At 39.8% G+C, this 19,999-nt stretch overlaps 2 protein-coding genes across 3 annotated transcripts; one reads left to right on the forward strand and one right to left on the reverse strand.

Annotated features, from left to right (window-relative positions):
* Positions 1-3,545: 3,545 nt before the first annotated feature.
* gucy2f (guanylate cyclase 2F, retinal) lies at positions 3,546-12,625 on the forward strand. The gene is made up of 18 exons (XM_053320760.1): positions 3,546-4,287; positions 5,041-5,342; positions 5,954-6,308; positions 6,425-6,509; positions 7,040-7,136; positions 7,374-7,499; positions 7,901-7,981; positions 8,249-8,425; positions 8,625-8,781; positions 8,960-9,109; positions 9,339-9,487; positions 9,812-9,975; positions 10,098-10,290; positions 10,471-10,645; positions 11,213-11,311; positions 11,424-11,518; positions 11,618-11,703; positions 12,541-12,625. The coding sequence occupies exons 1-18, from the start codon at positions 3,546-3,548 to the stop codon at positions 12,623-12,625; spliced, it is 3,318 nt and encodes a 1,105-aa protein (XP_053176735.1).
* A 2,681-nt stretch (positions 12,626-15,306) lies between these two features.
* Positions 15,307-19,107, reverse strand: serpinh1b (serpin peptidase inhibitor, clade H (heat shock protein 47), member 1b). Of its 2 annotated transcripts, XM_053320790.1 has the most exons (8): positions 19,019-19,107; positions 18,336-18,367; positions 17,453-17,599; positions 17,112-17,304; positions 16,717-16,987; positions 16,526-16,624; positions 16,166-16,398; positions 15,307-16,044 (listed from the first exon to the last, which is right to left on the reverse strand). In XM_053320790.1, the coding sequence occupies exons 3-8, from the start codon at positions 17,569-17,571 to the stop codon at positions 15,742-15,744; spliced, it is 1,218 nt and encodes a 405-aa protein (XP_053176765.1). In that variant the 5' UTR covers positions 17,572-17,599; positions 18,336-18,367; positions 19,019-19,107; the 3' UTR covers positions 15,307-15,741. The 2 variants fall into 2 exon arrangements, with proteins under 2 accessions (XP_053176765.1, XP_053176764.1); XM_053320789.1 differs by lacking the exon at positions 18,336-18,367 and having other exon boundaries at positions 19,019-19,050.
* Positions 19,108-19,999: the final 892 nt, after the last annotated feature.

Below are 19,999 nucleotides of genomic sequence, written 5' to 3' on the forward strand. Positions count from 1 at the left end.
CATATTTCCATCACTTCAGAGGCACATACACTGACTCACATGAGAGACGTTTCTAACTTAACGTTAACCTAAAACCAAGTCTTCATCTAAAAATTAGATTCAAGTTAAGTGGACTTGTTTTTTGTTCCCAAAAGGGCGGCGAGTCCCCACATGTGACTGTGTAAATAGAGTTAAGACCCCACAACATGAGGAATATCTGACTAACACAGACACACAGACACACACACACACACACACACACACACACACACACACACACACACACACACACACCTTCTAGCATGCTGTAATGTCTGGGATTCTTCAAGGCTCTGAAGATAAGATAGGAGCTCAAGCAGACAAAACGCAGGGTACACTATCAGTTTGTAAATGGAACAAAAACATTTTGAACCTGCGAAAGACAAAACATGACATGGTGATGTATATCCTTTGGCTCAAATAGGACTGAAGTAGTCGTGTAATAGGCTAATGTAGACACATTACATTAGCCTATTACCTACACACTTCAACTTTAATTATGTATAGGTTCTTGTTTTTTTTCTGACTCATTTTCACAATTGAACCCACCATGTATTGAATAAAGATCTAAAAAATTATAGACAATCATGGACCAAAGGCCCTATAAAAGGTTTCCGTAATTATGAATGGAATGTGTGTGTGTGTGTGTGTGTGTGTGTGTGTGTGTGCGCGCGGACATGTGTTTGAAAAGGGTATTAACCAAAAACCAAAAAATTACTTGATATTTAATGTTCCTACTGAGTAAAGTTTGAATGTATGATTTTCCTGTTATCCTGGTGCATTCATAATAATCAATCCACTACTACAGGGTTTTTCCACAAGATGGCACCAGAGCTGAAGACATCCTCTAATAAACTCAGTGACCAACCACTCATCTTCACCTTATAAACCTCACACTGAAATGAAGACAAGACAAAACATACTGGTATTCATTCATAACTTATGTCATAGTTGTACAAGAATAATAAATGTGTTTCTGTAAGTCTATTATGTAGCCCCAAAAGGAAATAATGTCATGGCAGAGTCAACTGTACTTTGACTCACAACCTTCATCAAAATTGATATACCAGTAAGCTTCCTGATTAAAACTGAAATGTCCTTTGACTTACTGAACAAAATGTATTTATCTTATATTGTGAATTTACAGCATCCCATATAGTCTACCTACCTCATAATAACTAGTTAAACCTTCTCAGTCATTATTGTAACATAAATAACAGGTATTTCAGACATTTTCACAAGGTTATTGAATGGACTTGCATGCACACTTCACTTAATATTTATCAATTATGTAAAGTATGGAAGACTTTAAAATATTAAAATGCAATAATTTTATTCACTTGTGTCTCCATTCATCTTTAACTGGTGAATTTTTCAGTTTCCTAATTTAACCTATTTCATCAGTCCAAGGGCATGTTTGTTCATTGATTTCCTCTTCTTCTTTTTTTATCCACACAGAATTTTCCTCATTGCTGCATGTTTTATAATGAGATAGATGTGTCTTTTCTACTTGAATACTTCATTGGGTGCTTTGTTTTATTTATCTGCCTATTCACTTATTTTTTGAAATATTTGATCATGTCTGTTCATGTCACATTGCTTTTAGAGACTAATGTGTTTCTTTCACTGTGTGAAAAACATTACACAGAGCTTGTCTCAGGAGCAGCATCAGATGCGCTGTGTGGACTCACTGGGCGGACATAGCGCTGAGTCGTCATATCTGTACTCTGTTTGCAGGACAGCGGTGTCAAGGTGTTACGTTTAAGAGGCTCATGAGCTTATGTGGGATATGGGTCAGCAAAGGTGGAGTCACTTTGCAGCTCTGTGTGCACATATGCATAGTGATATGTCTGTAACTATGAACTGTAAAGATTATATAATGCTTCTTTCAATGCTTCATAGTGTTCTGCAACAGCTTTTGTCAGATTTGAGTTTAAAGGGACTGGATGTTATGTCACCTAAACACACACACACACACACACACACATGATATCGGGAATGTAGTGGAGGCACATAAACTCAGTGTGTCCTGTTGTTTGTTTTTTGTGGCAGTTTCCTGTATAATGATTTGAGTAACAGTTAAATCACCAAGCTAACATTGCATAATCCAATAGGTTCTTTTCATCTTTCCATTCAGCTAAAATATTACCTTTAAAACTGTAGTCCATGGTTGATGTTGTGGCAACCAGCTGTTCCTGGTCTCATTTGCCAGGCTGCTCACTGGTGGAGTCTTCTCAACAACAAAAAAAAGAGCTGAAAAGACTGACGCAGGCAAAACACAGTCAAACACAGGGGACCCACAGGGAGAGCCCTTCGTTATCTTTAATTACTCCCTCTTCACCAGGGTTCAAATTCATTTAATCTGTGGGACCTGCTATACAGCTGGCATATTAGACCAATTAAATCACAGTTCAAGTGTCTTTGTGCGTTATGGCTGAGGCGTCTCCAAGGCAAGAAAGATGATCAGAAAATGTTTGTGTCCTTAACATATCTACACATGTGGGGGTCTATATATTGTGAGACCAGTTTTATGATAGTGAATTGAATTAATCATCAATCATTTCATCCAACCTGGTCTGTCTGAAACACAACAAGAAATATATATATATCTGTGTTGAATTGTAGGAAAAGGCCTTGTTGCCAATCCAGCTTGCATGATAGCAAAGCTTTTAGAGTGCACTAAGGCCTGTTGTCAATCCTCTTATATTGTACCTCACTGAAATGGATTAGTGAGTAACACCTACGTTTTGGCCCCCGGTCACTTTGAAGGGATTTGATTGAATGGGCCTGTAGCTGACACTGGCCTCCCATGTTGATAATACATCCAATACTTTTCCATTTTCATTCACTGAGTTAAGTCTCTCTTTTTTGGTGGAGACTGCTCATTATTGGAAAGTATTTTCATTCCAACTCCCTTTGGAATATAGGATTTTTTTGTTTCTTCTATTTTTTGCTCTTTTTTTGGTAATCAACGATACACATGAGTGTAGCAACCCGGGGGCCAGAGGTGTTTTTTCACCTGGATATGCTGCCTGTGTACAGACCTGTTTGTGGAAACGCACGGGAGCCTTCAGAGGCGCTGACTGCGGGACGTAAATAGCTCTCCAGGGTGCTGAAGTTGTCTCCAAACGTGACAGACGCAGCTCCCGAGCTCTGCCTGTCACTTTCAGCCCATAATCCAAACACAATGACTTGGCAGTGTCTTCATGGCAGCGACTCTGTGCATCCTCGGAGTTGAATAGGTAAAAAAAAAAAAAAAAAAAATTGGGGGATGATGAGGTAACGTGTGTATGTGGAGACAGAAACGCAGACCCGAGAGGACACCTGTAAGACTGTCTCATCGGACCTTGAAGCTGTCTTGATGGCATTAAAGACACGGTAAGTGATTGAAATTCTCCATTCAGCCATTTTTCACTCTTTGTAAAGTATTTTTTAAAACTCTTACTGTTTTATGTTTTGCAGGTTGTCTCATTGATAATTCAATAGTGAACATAAAGATTCACTCCCTCGGATAAACTGGAAGTAAAATGCAAAATATTCCTCCAAATTTCAGAGGGTCGCTATGGGAGTCTAACCATCCATGTATGCCCATCATTAAAAGCAGACCAACCTTAACAACGCTGCCCTTTTATAACTTTCTGTTATGGGTCCTCCTCGGAGTTTTGACGTTCCCCTGTTGTGTCCGTTGTTTGATATTCAAAGTGGGGGTCCTGGGGCCCTGGAACTGCGACCCTGTCTATTACAGGGCCCTGCCCGCTGCGGCTGCCAGGCTCGCTGTAAACAGGATAAACGGAGACCTGAATCTGGATCTAGGCCTGAAAATGGACTTTATCATTTTGCAGGAGCCTTGCGAAACCTCCAGAGCTCTCACTGCGTTTATTTATTACGAAAAGATGGCAGATGCGTTTGTGGGCCCCACCAACCCTGGATACTGTACTGCAGCTTCACTGCTGGCCAAGAACTGGGATAAAGCCATCTTCTCTTACGGCTGTGTTAACTTTGAACTGGACCGCGTTATAGGATACCCAACATTTACCAGGACAGTGCCGTTTCCCACTGAGGTGTTGTTCACCGTGTTTAAACACTTCAGGTGGGCCAACATTGCGGTGGTCTCATCCAATGAGGATATCTGGATAGATACCGCACAGAGAGTGGCTACAGCTCTGAGGAATAAGGGGCTCGCCGTTGGCCTGGTTACATCTATGGGTTTAAATGAAACAGAGGTGGAGAGCACAATGAGGAGGATTCAAGATGCAGGACAGATCAGGGGTGAGTCTGATAAAATGTCCTATAAGATCATTATGATCATATATGTTACAGTGATACCATAGAGCCACCCTTGAACAACACAGACTCAATGAGCATTAAGAATAAATGACATATGGCTCCTGCTATATGAAACATGGTTGAATCAAAGAGTCTATGACAAGTGAAGAACTTGCATGCTTGCAAAAAAGCCATCAGCTGTCTTGATCTGCTCCAACAGAATATCCTCTCATTCATCTCAGCAGCTGCACACATCATCTAGGCCAACAGTAGCCTACAGAGGATTTAATACTCTAACCATCTGACCAGGAAGCCATTTTGATACTGCAGATTTCACCTTGTGGTTAAGATGAACAGGGAGGGACAGTGATTGGGTTTGTTTGGCCCAAAGAGGTACAATTATCAATTATTCCACCAAGTTATACGCATCAAATCACTGAGAAAAATCCAAATTATGAATAGAAAATATTGAGAAAATGTTATATTCTAACCCTAACTATTCTCATTATTCATCATTATTCAAATTTATTTTATGAACCTTCGGAGGGGGCACGACCCCTAGATTGGAAAACACCAGACTAATCTACGTAATTAATATTGTGGAAGTACCTCCACACTCACCAGCAACAAGCACTTTTACTTTTGATACTTAATTAGTACAATTTGCTGACTATATTTACATACTTTTATTTAACTATGGATTTTGAGCGTGGAACAACAGTATGTTAGTAAGTGATCTCTATTTGTTTGTTTCAGTTATCATCATGTGCATGCACTCTGTCCTGTTTGGAGGGGAGCAGCAGGCTACTTTTCTTCTCAAGGCACATCAAATGGGTCTGACTTCAGGGAAATATGTTTTTGTGCCCTACGACACTCTACACTTCAGTGTGTCCTACACCAACGTCTCCTACTTCCCCCTGCAAAACGACAGCAGGCTGAGGGAGGCCTATGATGCTGTGCTCACTATCACTGTGGCCTCTGAGCCCTTGTCCTTCAATGAGGTGTACACTGCAGTGAAGAAGAGTGAGGAAGTGACACTATCTGTGCAGGCAGAACAGGTAGGAATGTCATCTGGATGTCACGCCAGGGAATCAAAGGATAGGTTCATGATTTTTAAAGTCAAGTCCAGTTTTTTCTGCAGTGTAAGAGAATAGGGACAAAATCCACAGACCCAGGTGCATATAGTCTAAAATTCAGCCAAAACTAATATAAATCAGTCTGAGTTTGACAAAGCAAGTGTGCATTTTCCAAAGTTACCCCTCCACCTCATATCCACAAGGAAACAGTCTGGGAAAACACAGAGAGGATCTTCTATTTTTGATTGTTTGATTGCTCAACATGTGATCATTATTTTGTGGATTTCCTTTTTTTGAGTACAGATGCCCAATAATTAGCAAAAGATTATGGGTTTCCTGTTGCCTTTCATCATAGCATATACGGAATTACTATGATCACAAATACATCTTTTTTGAACTTGTGCTTATTGTACCAGAAATATTGTATACTTACTATTGTCTGCACTATCAGTAAAATCTCTTTACATGAGCTTGACTCTAAAACAGTTCATTTGTTGCTCTACATTTCTAGAAAGGGCAATATAAAATAGTTTAAATAATATTCTAATACATCATCCTGTGTCTCTGCTAACAACTCCTACTATGCCTTGCAGGTCAATCCACTATTTGGGACCATTTATAACAGCATCTACTTGGTGGCCAACTCCATCAGCAATGCTAGGAGAGCAGGCATGCGGCTGTCAGGCTCAAAACTGGCCTACTTTACAAAGAATACTACTTTTGATGGCTTCAACCAGAAAATCCAGGTGGATACTGATGGTGACGTCAAAACCAATTACGTCATCCTGGACACTGACAAAACAGGAGGCCAACTGTACCAGACCTATCTGGTGGATCTCGCGTCCGGAGGGCTTAGCTTTGCTGGGAGGTCCATCAATTTTCCAGGAGGATCCCCTCCGCCGTCTGATTCCAGCTGCTGGTTCGATCCGACTGATGTCTGCACAGGGGGTAAGAGGCTTTGATCAGGCATCTGCATACATTCATTTGAGTGTGAACGTGGGTTTGTATGGATGTGTTTTCGCCGTCATTTCCAACACCATCAAGTTTCCTGTTGTCATCCCCAGGTGTGGAGGTCACCTATATCATAGTGGTGTTTGCTGTCATCTTCATTCTGGCTGTAGGAGGGATCGGAATAAGTCTTTACGTCAGGTACATCAGCAGCTCTGTATATTCATCCTCATGCTTTCTCACCAATTTTGAGTTAAATAATTTCATATGAGACACGATGCATTCATTCAACACTTTATTGTATGATGTTAAAGATAATAATATAATAGATTTGTTTTAGAGGAGGGGACAGAAAATTGGAGAGAATAATCGCCAAAAGCATGAGGCAGAATAGAGATAATCTCCAAAGTAAAAAGGGAAGAGGTGCTGGACAATATTTATAAACAGCCTTGTCCTGGTGATCAACTACTTAAGTTTTCAATGATATAAGTAACAATGTAAATGCATCTTAAAGTAAAATGATAGAAACTCATGTAGGTGTTTGAGTTTTTTCCATTGGTAAATAATCGTGAGTGGTGAGTGGAAGCAAGAGAGAACTGAAATAACTTAACATTAGTTGTTCTGTGTTCGTAATCTTTCTTTGCTCCAAAGATTATTTCTGAGATCATTTTTGGAAACGTGTAGCCATTAGATGAATAGAGTTCCCTATCTTCTCTCAATCTCATTGGCAGGATGAGACTTCAACAAATCCAGCTTGTCAAAGGTCCCAATCGGATCCTGCTGACCTTAGAGGATCTCACTTTCATTAACCCTCAGCTTAGCAAGAAGGTAAGCAATGACGATATCAAACCTTAGCCCATGACATGCACTGTCCATTTTTTATACATTTATTTCAGAGCATAAAGTACACAATCATTTCTACCTTTTCTCATTGTTAATATACATATATGGATCATTATGCCCAGTTTAAAAAAATATTTATTTGATTGTTTTTTTGTTTTGTTTTAGTCTGCAAGTATAAATCTGTGTTTTAAGGCTTCTATTGATGTTTGAATTCACACACAGAAAATCACTTTAGAGGATCTGAGTGAGTGTATGGGTGCTCTGGAGGAGAATTCTATAGACCCCTCTCAATCTATGACCAGCATGCAGACAGCAACTCATGAGACCACCAATGTTGCTGTGTATGAGGTAGGTTACGCTGAATGCATCCCTGCATTTATTTCCTTTGCTGGACTCTGAAGGAAACACATTTCTATAAACCTAAAGAGGCAGAGCATTTATATGAAGGGATGTTAGGAAGGTTTCTAATTGTAAAGTTCTTCATAACAATTTGTAATGTCATCCAATTGCAGCAAGATTCTGAGTCTTATAGTAATGTTTATAAAATGACTTATTCTGTACCACATATTTCATGTTAAATCTAGACTTGTAATGAAGGATCGGGATTGTATCCACAAACAAATACTCACATATCATTTTGGGGAAGGAAGACGGACAGCCATTAGTAAAATTAGGCATTTTAATATGTTTTTATTTCCATATGTTATTGTTGAGAAATGGTGAAATAATGGACACTGACACTCTTCCAGGGCGACTGGGTGTGGCTGAAAAAATTTGAGGAGGGGCATTTCAAGGAGGTGAAACAGAGCACCGCAAAGATTTTCACCAAGGTAGAGCAACATATCTTGACCTGTGAAAAAAACACTGGCACACAAAACTGTATTTGCACTGTAATTAGATGGTTTGTAAAAGCTCCTCAATTGTCATACATGAAATGCATATGGTATGTAATTTGTGTTATCCTGTGTGATCAACTATGTCAAACATAGTTGTCTGCAATTCTAGTCTTAAACTATTGATTAACATGGTGTTAATTGGTGTTAATCTTAACATCCCTCTTATCTTCCACACATAAACTTGTTTATCTGCATTCTCAGATGAAGGACCTCAGAAACGAGAATGTGAATCCCTTCCTGGGCTTCTTTGCGGACAGCTCCATGTTTGCGGTGGTGACAGAGCACTGCTCGCGGGGCAGTCTGCAGGACCTGCTGAGGAACGAGGACGTTAAACTAGACTGGATGTTCAAGTCCTCACTTGTGCTTGACCTCATCAAGGTAAACACCAATACACTGTAGGTAATGATATCCTGGACCCTTTGTTGCATGTTCTGTATGTCATCATGGCAGTTTTATAATAACTCTAATGGTTCCTACCACTATTCTAGCAGGCTCATACAGTTTGTGTATGTGTATATATATATGGTATTATATTTACTTTGCACAAAACAAAACTGATAACATATTGTATTTTCAGGGTGTGAAATACCTTCATCACAGGGATTTCCCCCATGGCCGACTAAAATCTCGTAACTGTGTGGTAGACGGGCGTTTTGTCCTTAAGATTACAGACTACGGCTTTAATGAGCTGCTGGAGTCTCAGAAAGCTCCTATAGAAGAACCTCCTCCTGAAGGTAAGGTCTACTCTGGAAAAAAGGGCTCTCAATGCTGTTCACTAAATACTATATTGGTTGTACAGTACATTCTTTTAGACAGAAGCTGAACAAAGCAATAGCTGTAATTTATTACAGTTGGTAGTAACAGGTATCATATTCCCACCCTAGTTCAAATTTTTTTCTTTACTCTTCTCAGATCTATTTTGGACAGCTCCAGAGTTCCTGAGAGACCTTGCAAACTCTCGTAAAGGGACTTACAAGGGAGATGTGTACAGTTTCTCTATCATCCTCCAGGAAGTGGTGGTCAGAGGGCCACCGTACTGCATGCTGGGTCTACCAGCCGAAGGTGTGCAGATTTTCCTTGTTTTTAGTTTGAGACAACTGACATGTAGATTTCAGGAACATGTTATCAATATTTATAACATTCGTGTTCGATTTATGTTTGGCTGTCATGTTTTTCCATTTCTGCCATGCAGCAGAGTTCATACTAGTGCAGCAGTTTGACTAGTGTGAAAACTAGGATGCTACATTCTTTCTTTGATTCAAATCACCCATCTCCTCCATCTCCTCACCAGAGGTCATCCGGAAGGTGAAGAAGCCTCCTCCAATGTGCCGCCCCACTGTGGCCCCGGACCAGGCTCCTCTGGAGTGTATACAGCTGATGAAGCAGTGCTGGAGCGAACAGCCTGACCGAAGACCAAACTTTGATGAGATATTTGACAGGGTACATTTGTGGAGACACTATTGTGGCCTAATTGATTTTACCCCATTAGCAGATATCTTTACAGAACAGTATTTTTTAATTATTTTCTACTTTTTTAACTCAGTGTTTGTGTACACACCACATTCTTAAAATGTACTCTACAGTGAGTGTATGTTGGTACTTTTATAGGTGCTGACTTCCAAAATACTAAAAACAAATTGATGCCATCTCCATTTGTTCTGTAACATTCAAGCTTTCCCCAAACTTGAAATTATACATCAAAGAAACAACAAATAAAAAAAGATGTTTAACATAATTATTGTTTTCTTCTTTTTTGACAATTAGTTCAAGATAATCAACAAGGGTAAGAAGACCAACATCATTGACTCTATGTTGAGGATGCTGGAGCAGTACAGCTCCAACCTGGAGGACCTCATCAGAGAGAGAACAGAGGAGCTGGAGGTGGAAAAACAGAGAACAGAAAAACTGCTGTCTGAGATGCTCCCACCGTGAGTTAGCACACAAGCAACCCCAAAAATGAGCAAAATCTCAACATTTTAACAAGTTTTAACAAGCCTGAATTCACAAATCTTAGTATAACATACATAAATTTTGTACTTCTGCCCTTCAGCTCTGTGGCCGAAGCTCTGAAGACCGGTGCAACAGTAGAGCCAGAGTACTTTGACCAGGTGACAATCTACTTCAGTGACATTGTGGGTTTCACCACCATCTCCTCCCTCAGTGATCCCATCGAGGTGGTCGACCTTCTCAATGACCTCTACACTCTATTTGACGCTGTGCTCAGTAACCATGATGTCTACAAGGTCAGAGAGCACGCTCACTACGCACAGTATACACATTTTCTGCTTGTGTGGTCAAAAAATTAGTTTATGACCTATGAAAGTGTATTTTCTGCATTGTAGTGATATTCACTGATGTGTATATTTTAGGAGTTTTAGATCATAGGGTTTATTCAACGAAATACATATGTTGACATTATCTAGGTGGAGACCATTGGTGACGCTTACATGGTAGCATCAGGTCTGCCCAAGAGAAATGGCAACAAGCACGCTGCTGAGATTGCCAACATGTCTCTGAACATCCTCAGCTCAGTCGGAACCTTCCATATGCGGCACATGCCAGACGTGCCCGTCAGGATACGCATAGGAATCCACTCAGGTGAGCCTGAACGAAGCCAGGGTACTCATGACACTGTTGACATTACAACCTTCTGCTCCATTTGAGCATGTGATCCAATACCCATTATGCAGATTATGAAGGAATGGTTGTTCTTATTTATAGTGACTGGTGATCGTTGGATTCATTTTGACATGTAAACTGCTCATGTTGTCTTCAGTCCATCTCAGAGGTGCCATTTGGACTCATCCGTCACTTTTACAGTCAAAATAAGGCTTGAGTGTTGGCTGCACCAGCTGCCTGAAACAAGTGGTCATTCCTACATTTTCAGTGTGCTGGTTCACGCTGGGAAAGAATGCGGCTAGAAAAAATACTGAAAAGAATAAGAAGAGTGTACATTAGTATTCCTTAAAGTATTCCTTGGTACCACAGGAATCAACCAAAGTTTTATATTGTTAGCTGTCAACACAGTAACAGTCTGTGTCAGATCCAGTCCCCAAAGACAGATGGATCAAAACTGAAAATAGGCATTTCTCTACATATGTGTTGATGTAGTTTTTAAAACATCTTTTCTTATAGAATGTCTCTTTTGTCAATATGTATTTGCAGGGCCGTGTGTTGCTGGGGTGGTAGGTCTGACTATGCCTCGGTACTGCCTTTTTGGAGACACCGTCAACACTGCCTCTCGTATGGAATCCACTGGGCTGCGTGAGTAATACTGTTATCATAGCTCTTATGTTTTGGAGTGTTGTTTCATGATTTGCTTTGGTCTAATATCATTTTATTCTATCTTCGTTTCTCTCTTGTCTTCTTCCCTCAGCTTATAGAATCCATGTGAATATGACCACTGTGAAGATCCTCCATTCTCTCAATGAAGGTTATAAAATAGAGGTCAGGGGCAAGACAGAGCTAAAGGTAACATTTTAATTATCCTTAGTGTTTGGAGTTTAAGACTTGTAAATGTCACATTTGAATATTATACTTATATACATAAAAATGTACCTTTTTTTCTAGGGTAAAGGTATTGAAGAGACATACTGGCTTGTGGGGAAAACTGACTTTACAAAGCCTTTGCCAAAACCACCAGAGATTAAACCAGGGTAAGATCCCAACTCCACCATTAGCCCTTTTATTAGTTCTTTGACATGCAGTATTGATGCACAAAAATGATGATGTATGTGGACACCTCCCATCTGATGTAAAACTAAAAGCATTGAGTTTGGTTGGAAAATCTTGTTTTTACACCCGAGTTCACTGCTACGTATTGAGAGATGTTTGATGATGAGATTTTTAATACTCACCTCAATATTTGACATGCAAACTGCCACTATCCACATATTGCCTCAGGGAAGACAATCACGGGCTGAACCCTGAGGATATAGCTGCGTACAAGAGAAAGAAAGCTGAGAAAAAGGCTTGACCCTCTTAGTCCAAAGTGAAGGAGGTAGAGACCTGCATGCCAGCTGGTGTTGTGCTGTGGAAATGTTACTGTGGCTTGTCAGTTTGATGTTAGCAGTGGTTTTTATGGCTCTCAAATCAAAGACCTCTGAGCCTTCACACACACACACACACACACACACACACACACACACACACACACACACACACACACACACACACTGTTTCTTCTCATTGATGTCTAAATCTTATTGATTGCTTTCTGATCTATTAGTCTCATTAATCTCCTGGTCTAATCAACGTCTACATCTTCTTAAGCAGATTCGGGAAAGCCGTCTTTGTTTTGTTAATTCACTTTACACTCTACACTCTACTCTAAAACTTACTTGTTTTGCTGTAATTGTGGCAGCATTTGTTTTTTTGTGTGCTTTGTGTGATGCTTTTGTAGTATTTTCATGTGTTGTGATGCCAGAGCTCTGCGTTTAAGCTAACATCATCATTGTAATAATGGTCATAACTGTAAGTTCTGTCTTTATCAGGGACAACTGGCAGGAGATGGCGACAGAGGAGATCAAGACCTATTTTCGCAAAGCCAACAGGCAGGTGGACAAACATAAGATCTGAATGAGAGCAAGAGAAGGAAATATGTGAAAGAAACAAACCAGAGGAGAGGAAGGAGCATCGGGGAGGATCCAGATACAGAGCTGGGAGGGGGCAGGCAGAAGAGGACAGAGAGCACCACCCAGCCTCTAACTGTGGCTTAATGCAGACTTCTTTAAGAGGATTGTCCATCGACTAGCTAATCTGCCTGCAGCCAACACAGCACAACACGATGGTGCTAATGTAATGAGAGTTGTCGCATTACCTGCCTATGTACCTACTGCCAGTAGCATGGGGAAGGTGCACCATTTCTTAATGAAGGATGCACTCATCCACTCCTCTCTGCACTCACTGGCCACTGAGTGGTCACCTATTTCTGGGCAACAAGAGGTTCATCCATCAGAAGATTATATGCCCCAAATGCCTATTTCAAAATGAAATGTTATTTTTTCTGGTACTAACATGTTGTCTTTTTTTTTTTTTTTTTTTAGTTTGTCATGAACGCTCATAATAGATTTGTGGGGCCGAGGCTGTTATTTAGCTATGGCTGAATATCATATGTTATTAGCCACCAAAAGTTGGAGGCAAAAGCTGCTATTTGTATATAATTATCAGAGGAGAAATATATACATTTGCCACTTTTATTTCCATTGTATGTGGAAAGAAGAGCTGAAGGTTAGAGCAGAAAGACGAGGAAGAGTTGGTCAAGTCCTACAAATTATTTAAATATTATTTCTTTTAAGCTGTCAGGAAAGTAATGACAACTAAAGTAATGAAAATTATGTTTCTTTTACTTTTCATTTCTAGTCAATTGGATTTTAAGGTCCTTTCTCTAAAATCCAAAAATTTAAATTGGTCAGTGATTTATTCCACTGATGCTGTTGTAATGCTATAATTGTTATTAAAATAAACTGAGTGCAGTAGGTTGTTTGTGAATGTCTGTGAATGATATGATACTTTATGCTTTATTTGTTTACAGTAATACAAAAGAATAAATTATGTGAAGTACAGCTGATTGGGAATGTTTTTTAAAATGGCAATTTTTTTCAACATTACAGCAGTATGAAAACTTAAAAATCTTTTTTTTTTGTGTGTCATCTCAAGTTGACAGCCTTTGTTCAATATAATCACAAAAGAAGAACACAATCTGTGCGTGCCTGCTCACACAGCAATTTCATTTAGAACAGCAGCCAAAATGGCTTGACGGGAAATTGCTAATTAATATTTCTAAGCATGGAAGAGTAAATTGTTTGTTTGTCAGTCACATCTGGTAGTGTTACAGTTGATCCTCACCACACTTGATGCTGAACTACTATATAAAAGGTCTGCTACAAATATTTAAAGGCTTTTTTTCTTTCCCCAGATGTTCAGATATATTTTCCCTCACAGAAACATGACGTGTGTTTGAAACATGGTCTGAGAGCTGTGTACCCATCAGAGAGCACCATCTAGTGTTTAAACAAAAATGTAAAGTCCACAGCAAGCCAACAAAGCATAAACAGGAATAAATGAGAGCACAAACCAAAAATACTAGGATAAATAAATATATTTAAAACAATTAAAAAATAATATTTGGTAGGAGTTTATTTCTGTTTTTGTTTTAATGACACTTCTAAAGTCACCTCTTGACATTTAAGAATATTTAATGAACTTGTTCGGTAGTTTTTATTTTTCTACAGTATTTTTTGAAATAATCTCTGATATATATCCCATCATATAGACAATAGGGATAGCTTAATTCAGTGCTTGGTGTACAAAACAACAGCAAAATCAGTCAGAAACATGTACATTGTGTAATTTATGTTGTTATATGTTCTGTATGTTAAAGTACCATATGTATATAAATATGACATAAAAAATATAACAACAATAATTAAAATATTCATTTGTAACATCTCTATAGTTTGTCTTTTCTTACAGGGGAGTCAGTCCTTTTAATTTTTGTCACCAGAGGGCAGCGCTGTGGCTCTCGTCACATATTACAAGGGGTTCAAGATTTTCATAGTTACTGCATTCTTTGACATTTTTATTTGATGGAATTCTGATCCTGTCAAAAAAAAAGTCTGAAGATAATGCTTGAACTGTATGAAAGAGAAGTGATTTTCCCCCCAACCTACAGTGCAGTTTTTAATCATTTAATCATTTTAATCAATTAAGCTTTAATGTTGAGTTTCCTATTCACCATGAGGACCCTGCCCTCCAGTTTCTGCATTTTCACAAAGTTTGCCTTTCCACTGCTGAGAAAATCCAAACAAAGGTCTCACTGATCTTATTATTTACGCTACTGGTGGTTCAACAAGTGAACCACAGCTTCTCTGGATATTTGTCAGATCAGAGAGATAAAGAAAGAGCCATCATTGTTAAATCCTCACAGTACATACATTCCAGACCTGAGAGGACTGTTTGACCTCCAGCCGACTGGAAAGATTGTTATCCTTTTCTTGTTAACTCCTGCAGTCTCACATTCCACTGTTCATCAAGGGACTGTATCGACTGTATTTCAATTGTATTCAGACTATTATAGGCCACATAAAGACATTTTTCTTTATTTTTATTGAAAAATGAACACATTTCACAATCACACAATTCCAACAACCTGATAGTGAAAAATACCTTGAGCAACACAATGACACAGTATGGCATCAAATGTGTCCCCCTTTTCCAATGCAAGCTCAGCTCATTGCAAAGGAATGATTCAGTGCAGATGGGGGGCAAGGTAAAAAAAAAAGAAGAAAAACTGAGCCCAAAAACAGAAGGAATGACACAGAACTGTAAAAACAAGTTTGTGCAGAGATCTTTTGTTTTCTTTAAACATTAAAGATATTGCATGAAAGCACATGTGGATCAAAGGCTAACCGATACTGGCAAAACAGGATGTAAGAAAAGAAGACCATACTTAATATAAGCATGTTTGCTTATGGAAATCTTGAGTGAGCCACATGTTGGTGTTAGTCAATTCAAGGGGGTAATTCAATCCAAGGTTTAGTGTATAAAAGCAGTTAGCTCAGATATTCAGTATACAGGCTTCTATTGGAATGTGCTCTTGAGGTATCAAAAAAAAAAAAAAGGTCCACACACGCTGTTTCCTGCCATGATTTCACAAATGTCAAAGCTATCCACCACAGCTCATAAAATTAACATTATAGCTCATCACGCATCTTGTCTCCATTGGGTCTAACGACTCTGCCAATGTACAGGATAGAGTTGGTCTTGTTGTCCTTCACCAGGAAGATGAAGGGATGATCAACATAGAAGAGTTTGGGGTTCCTCAACTTCTCAGTGCCGAAGATGCTGGTGTCGTACGGGTTTCCCTCAGTGTTCAGCTCCAGGGCTGATGCATGGAAGACGTTGGAAAGGTAGAGGTCTTTCTTTCCAGAGATGTTAGACAGGTCAGCCTTGGCTTTGTCCACAGCTTCAGTCAGGCCCAATTCACCCAGATGTTTCTGAACAGATACAAAAACACACAGAAGTGTTTAACACCAAGGGTTTTTGAGTGATTTCAGATCACATTGCATGATTTGAGCTTCATATTGTTTCTCAGTTGATCAAATTGCGACCATTTACCTGCAGGTTGTGACTGACTTCCATAGAGATTTTGGGGAGGGAGATGGCCACGGCCCTGTTCTCCATCTTGCTGATCCAAGTGTCCACCTGATTCCTGGTCAGGAGTTTCTCCAAGCGCTCCAGGGGCTCCAGGTGGTAGGGCATGATGAGCATCATGGAGGCCTGCTTCTTGCCCAGAGGCATGTTCAGCGCAAAGATGCGGTTTTCTGTGTCCTCGTAGAAGTCATAGAGACCTTTGAAGAGCAATCAGACCATTTAGAGATAACCCTAACCCTAACCCTAACCTTGCTTGATATTCAAATCAGTTTCCAAGAAGAAAATACGATTTAAAAAAAGATCAAAGTCCTTTGTGAAACTCACCAGTACGATGCATCATGGGAACACTAATAGTAAATGAGCGGGTAACAAGGAAACCACGGTTGTCCACCATATTTTCATGGAACCTCTCATCCCAGTGAGCTGTAGGACAAAACACAGACTTGGTTATACATTTGCATACTCTTCTGACATCTCCAACCAGCTTCTGAATAAAAGATGCTATTCATTCTTACGCTTGAAGAACATGGCGTTGACAATCATGGCTCCATCTGCATTCTGCACATCCTTGGTGACCTCGGGCAGCTTGCCCCCTGTCGACTTGGCTGCCCACTCATTGATGGAGTTCACCGCGCTCCTCTTGTCCCTGAAGTTTATTTTAGAGTGGTCATAGTTGTAATGCTTCTTGCTGGTCTTCACAAAGTCATCGGCGAAGGAGACAGAGCTGGGGCCATAGAGACGGTTGTTGATCTTCCAGGTTGTGTTGCGTGTTTTGGAGTCACTCACCTGTAAATGAGCAGCATGTGAAGTGTGTGACAAGCGTGCGATATTGAGAAGCACAGAAGGTCTAGACTTATGCCAAAATGGATTCTTTAAGGTTGACAGGTTTATTTAATATTATCATACTCACCTCAGAGAGAAGCTCAGAGAGGCCTGCATGTAGATGCTCATCCTTCAGTTTGTCTGCACTCAGGACAGTTTTGACCTGGGAGGCAGTGGCCGCCTTGCCACCAAGAGCCACCATCCCCAGGGAGGAAGCCACCACCAGAGGAGAGATGAGGATGTTCTCTGTGTCTTTCTCCTTTGCCATGTTGTGGTAGAGGCTGAAAATCACAAGACCATTTATTTACATGTGTTTTCATGTCACTAGAAAAGTGCTTAAGCACATCCAAGGGAACTATTACGACTATAATCAGGCTGCTTTATGTTACAATTGTCATAATATACATATTTTTTATTAGATTAACAGACCTGAAAGCCAGGTTGGCACTGTTGTCAGCCAGTGTAGAGGCATGGCTGCTCAACTTCTTTTCCTCTGCAGAGGCCAAGAGGGCCAGCAGACAAAGAGCTACTAAGTTAGTCAACCACATCCTGTCTGTCTCCAAAAGCAGCTGTGGCCTGTAAAAAAGGGAGAAAAGTAACAGAAAGGGTTTAAATACTTGTAATTAACATTATTTGGTTCACTAAACACTGTGTGTATATTGTATGAGTGTGGAGTGTCGTCAGAATGAGTCTGGGGAATAAATAAATCATCATTAATTAATTAATGTTTTTGCAGAGGGAAAATGTGAAAAGGCCAGGACGTGGACTGTGATTGGGATGTGACGCTGTAGGGGTAGCAGGGAGTTGGTTCAGCCCACACAGGACGCTTCCAGTTTTAGGCAGACATGTTTTTTCGCCACGTCAGCAGCTACTATGGCTCAGCTGCAATCCACTCAGAGTGAAGCTCTGCACTGACACGAAGCTGAAATATGATGCCTCCCTGTTCTCTCTTTTGTAACTGATGCAAACTGAACTCAGCAATAAGGATCAGAAATGAAGCTATCACAGTTTGACTGTGTTAACATGAGGTCCTTGATATATACTTTTATATGTTCTTTGTAGTTGTTCTGTGTTGCTCCAAGCCATCTTTTTCCAAGAGATGGGTATGTGCCTGCAGGCTATATCTAAATGATCCCATCACTTGTTCAAACAAAGCATCTAATGCATAGCCTGAGGCTTTATATAACAAGCTGCACTGGCATCTCTGAACATGTCTCTGATGCCTCTTTTCCATTTTGAATGTGACTCAGGATCTGATGTCTGCGTCTTTGCATTCATATATTTGTGACACTGCGGAATCATACTCGGATACCTTGAGATGTTTTCATGCCTGCGATTTTCATTCTGAAAGACAAGAGGTGTAACTATAATAATCTACACAGAGCAGGCATACAACATTATTCATGCTCTGATTGAGCCAAACCTTTTCCACGAAGTCTATGATTTCTATATTCTCCATTCTATCTTCATTTCCCACTGTACAACTTTTAGACTACAAACATTTCATATTAAGTTCTATACTTGTTACTCATTACTCATTCACAGTCAGACACGTAAATGTTTTTCATTGGCTGTGTGTGACCCAGAAAAAACTTTCATTTAATCAGATGTGTCTAATTTCCAGAAGACAGATTTGAACCACCCAGCACTTCAGAAGTGACTGATTAGAGTTATTTCTATTGTTTAGGGCAGATTAGGTGCACAATGTAGTATTTTCCTTTAACGAAATTGTTTACATTGAATTCATTTGCACAGATGGTAAAAGAGTGCCATGCAAGAGCCAAAAAAGCTTTATTATCATCATGCATGGACATGAAGTTCATTTTCCTACCAACAGACAAACTAAATAATCTTAAGCAGTCAGAGATAGCAGTGATTTCAAACTGGTTAAAAATTAAAAAAGCTGCGCTGTAACTTTAAACCACACAAACTAAGAACCCCATTGGCCGCTGCATTCCTTCCTGAAAACAAAGAAGGTTTTAGTTTAAGCCTTACCTGGCACAGATTTGTAGGATTCTTCTGAGTTGTGTCCCGTGGAAAATGTAACTGCGACAGCCTCTCCGGCTCTATATACCCTGGGACAGAATTTTCTAGAAGTGGGAATGGCATATTCAAATGAGGGTGTCTGGGTTTCCTCAGGAAGCTGGGAGCTGAGACATCCCCCTTGAACCACACAGGCTGGAATGAAAGGGGTCGGCTCAAGTTAACTCCTCAGCACTGGTCTTCACTCAGTTTTGAAACTTTCCAGTCAGCTGATCCAGACAGGAACTCAGTCAAAAATCTGATTCTGGGTCAGCTGTGGCTGCTGATGAGAAAAAGTACGTCCCAGGCCCAAATGCTAGGTCCTAATGCTGACTTAATCTCTAGCAATGGTTTCATCACATGTAAAAGATGGAAATTAGATTGTGTTTTTATAGGAAATAAATTATTCTCATGCATGAAAATATCAGGCATGACTAGACTGTTGCAGTTGTTAAATCGGAGCCTTTGTGGGACAACATCCTGTTGAAATCTTAGTAGGCCATACACCAGGGAATGGGTCCGCGCTTGAAATAGAACGAAGAAAAGCAATAATTGTATTCACTCATTAACCTTTATTTCATTATCCAAAACTGTTTGGAACTGCCCAGAACTGTAAAATCTCCATGCATTAGTAGCTGTGCTTCACAGAAGTTTCAGCCCTTCCCCCACATCCACAGTGCCACGTGTGTAACTCAGCTGCTGATTGCAGGGTAGTTTTTGATTCAAGTCTTGTCTTGACCTAGACCTAATTTCCTAATTTTTACAAGAGCTTTTTAAACAAATTGAGTTTTTATGACCATGCTTGCTTGACAAAGTTTGTCAGAACAGTTAGTCAGGATAATCCTTCTGCAGGATCTACAAAATGTTATATAATCTCTTTAAAAAATACATTATCTTTTGCATTTGAGCAGAGTTAAATCATTGATCATTGTATCTGAGTATTCCAAATGTTCA

Source organism: Scomber japonicus, chromosome 6 (genome assembly GCF_027409825.1).
Source record: "Scomber japonicus isolate fScoJap1 chromosome 6, fScoJap1.pri, whole genome shotgun sequence".
In the NCBI taxonomy this organism is placed as follows: domain Eukaryota; kingdom Metazoa; phylum Chordata; class Actinopteri; order Scombriformes; family Scombridae; genus Scomber; species Scomber japonicus.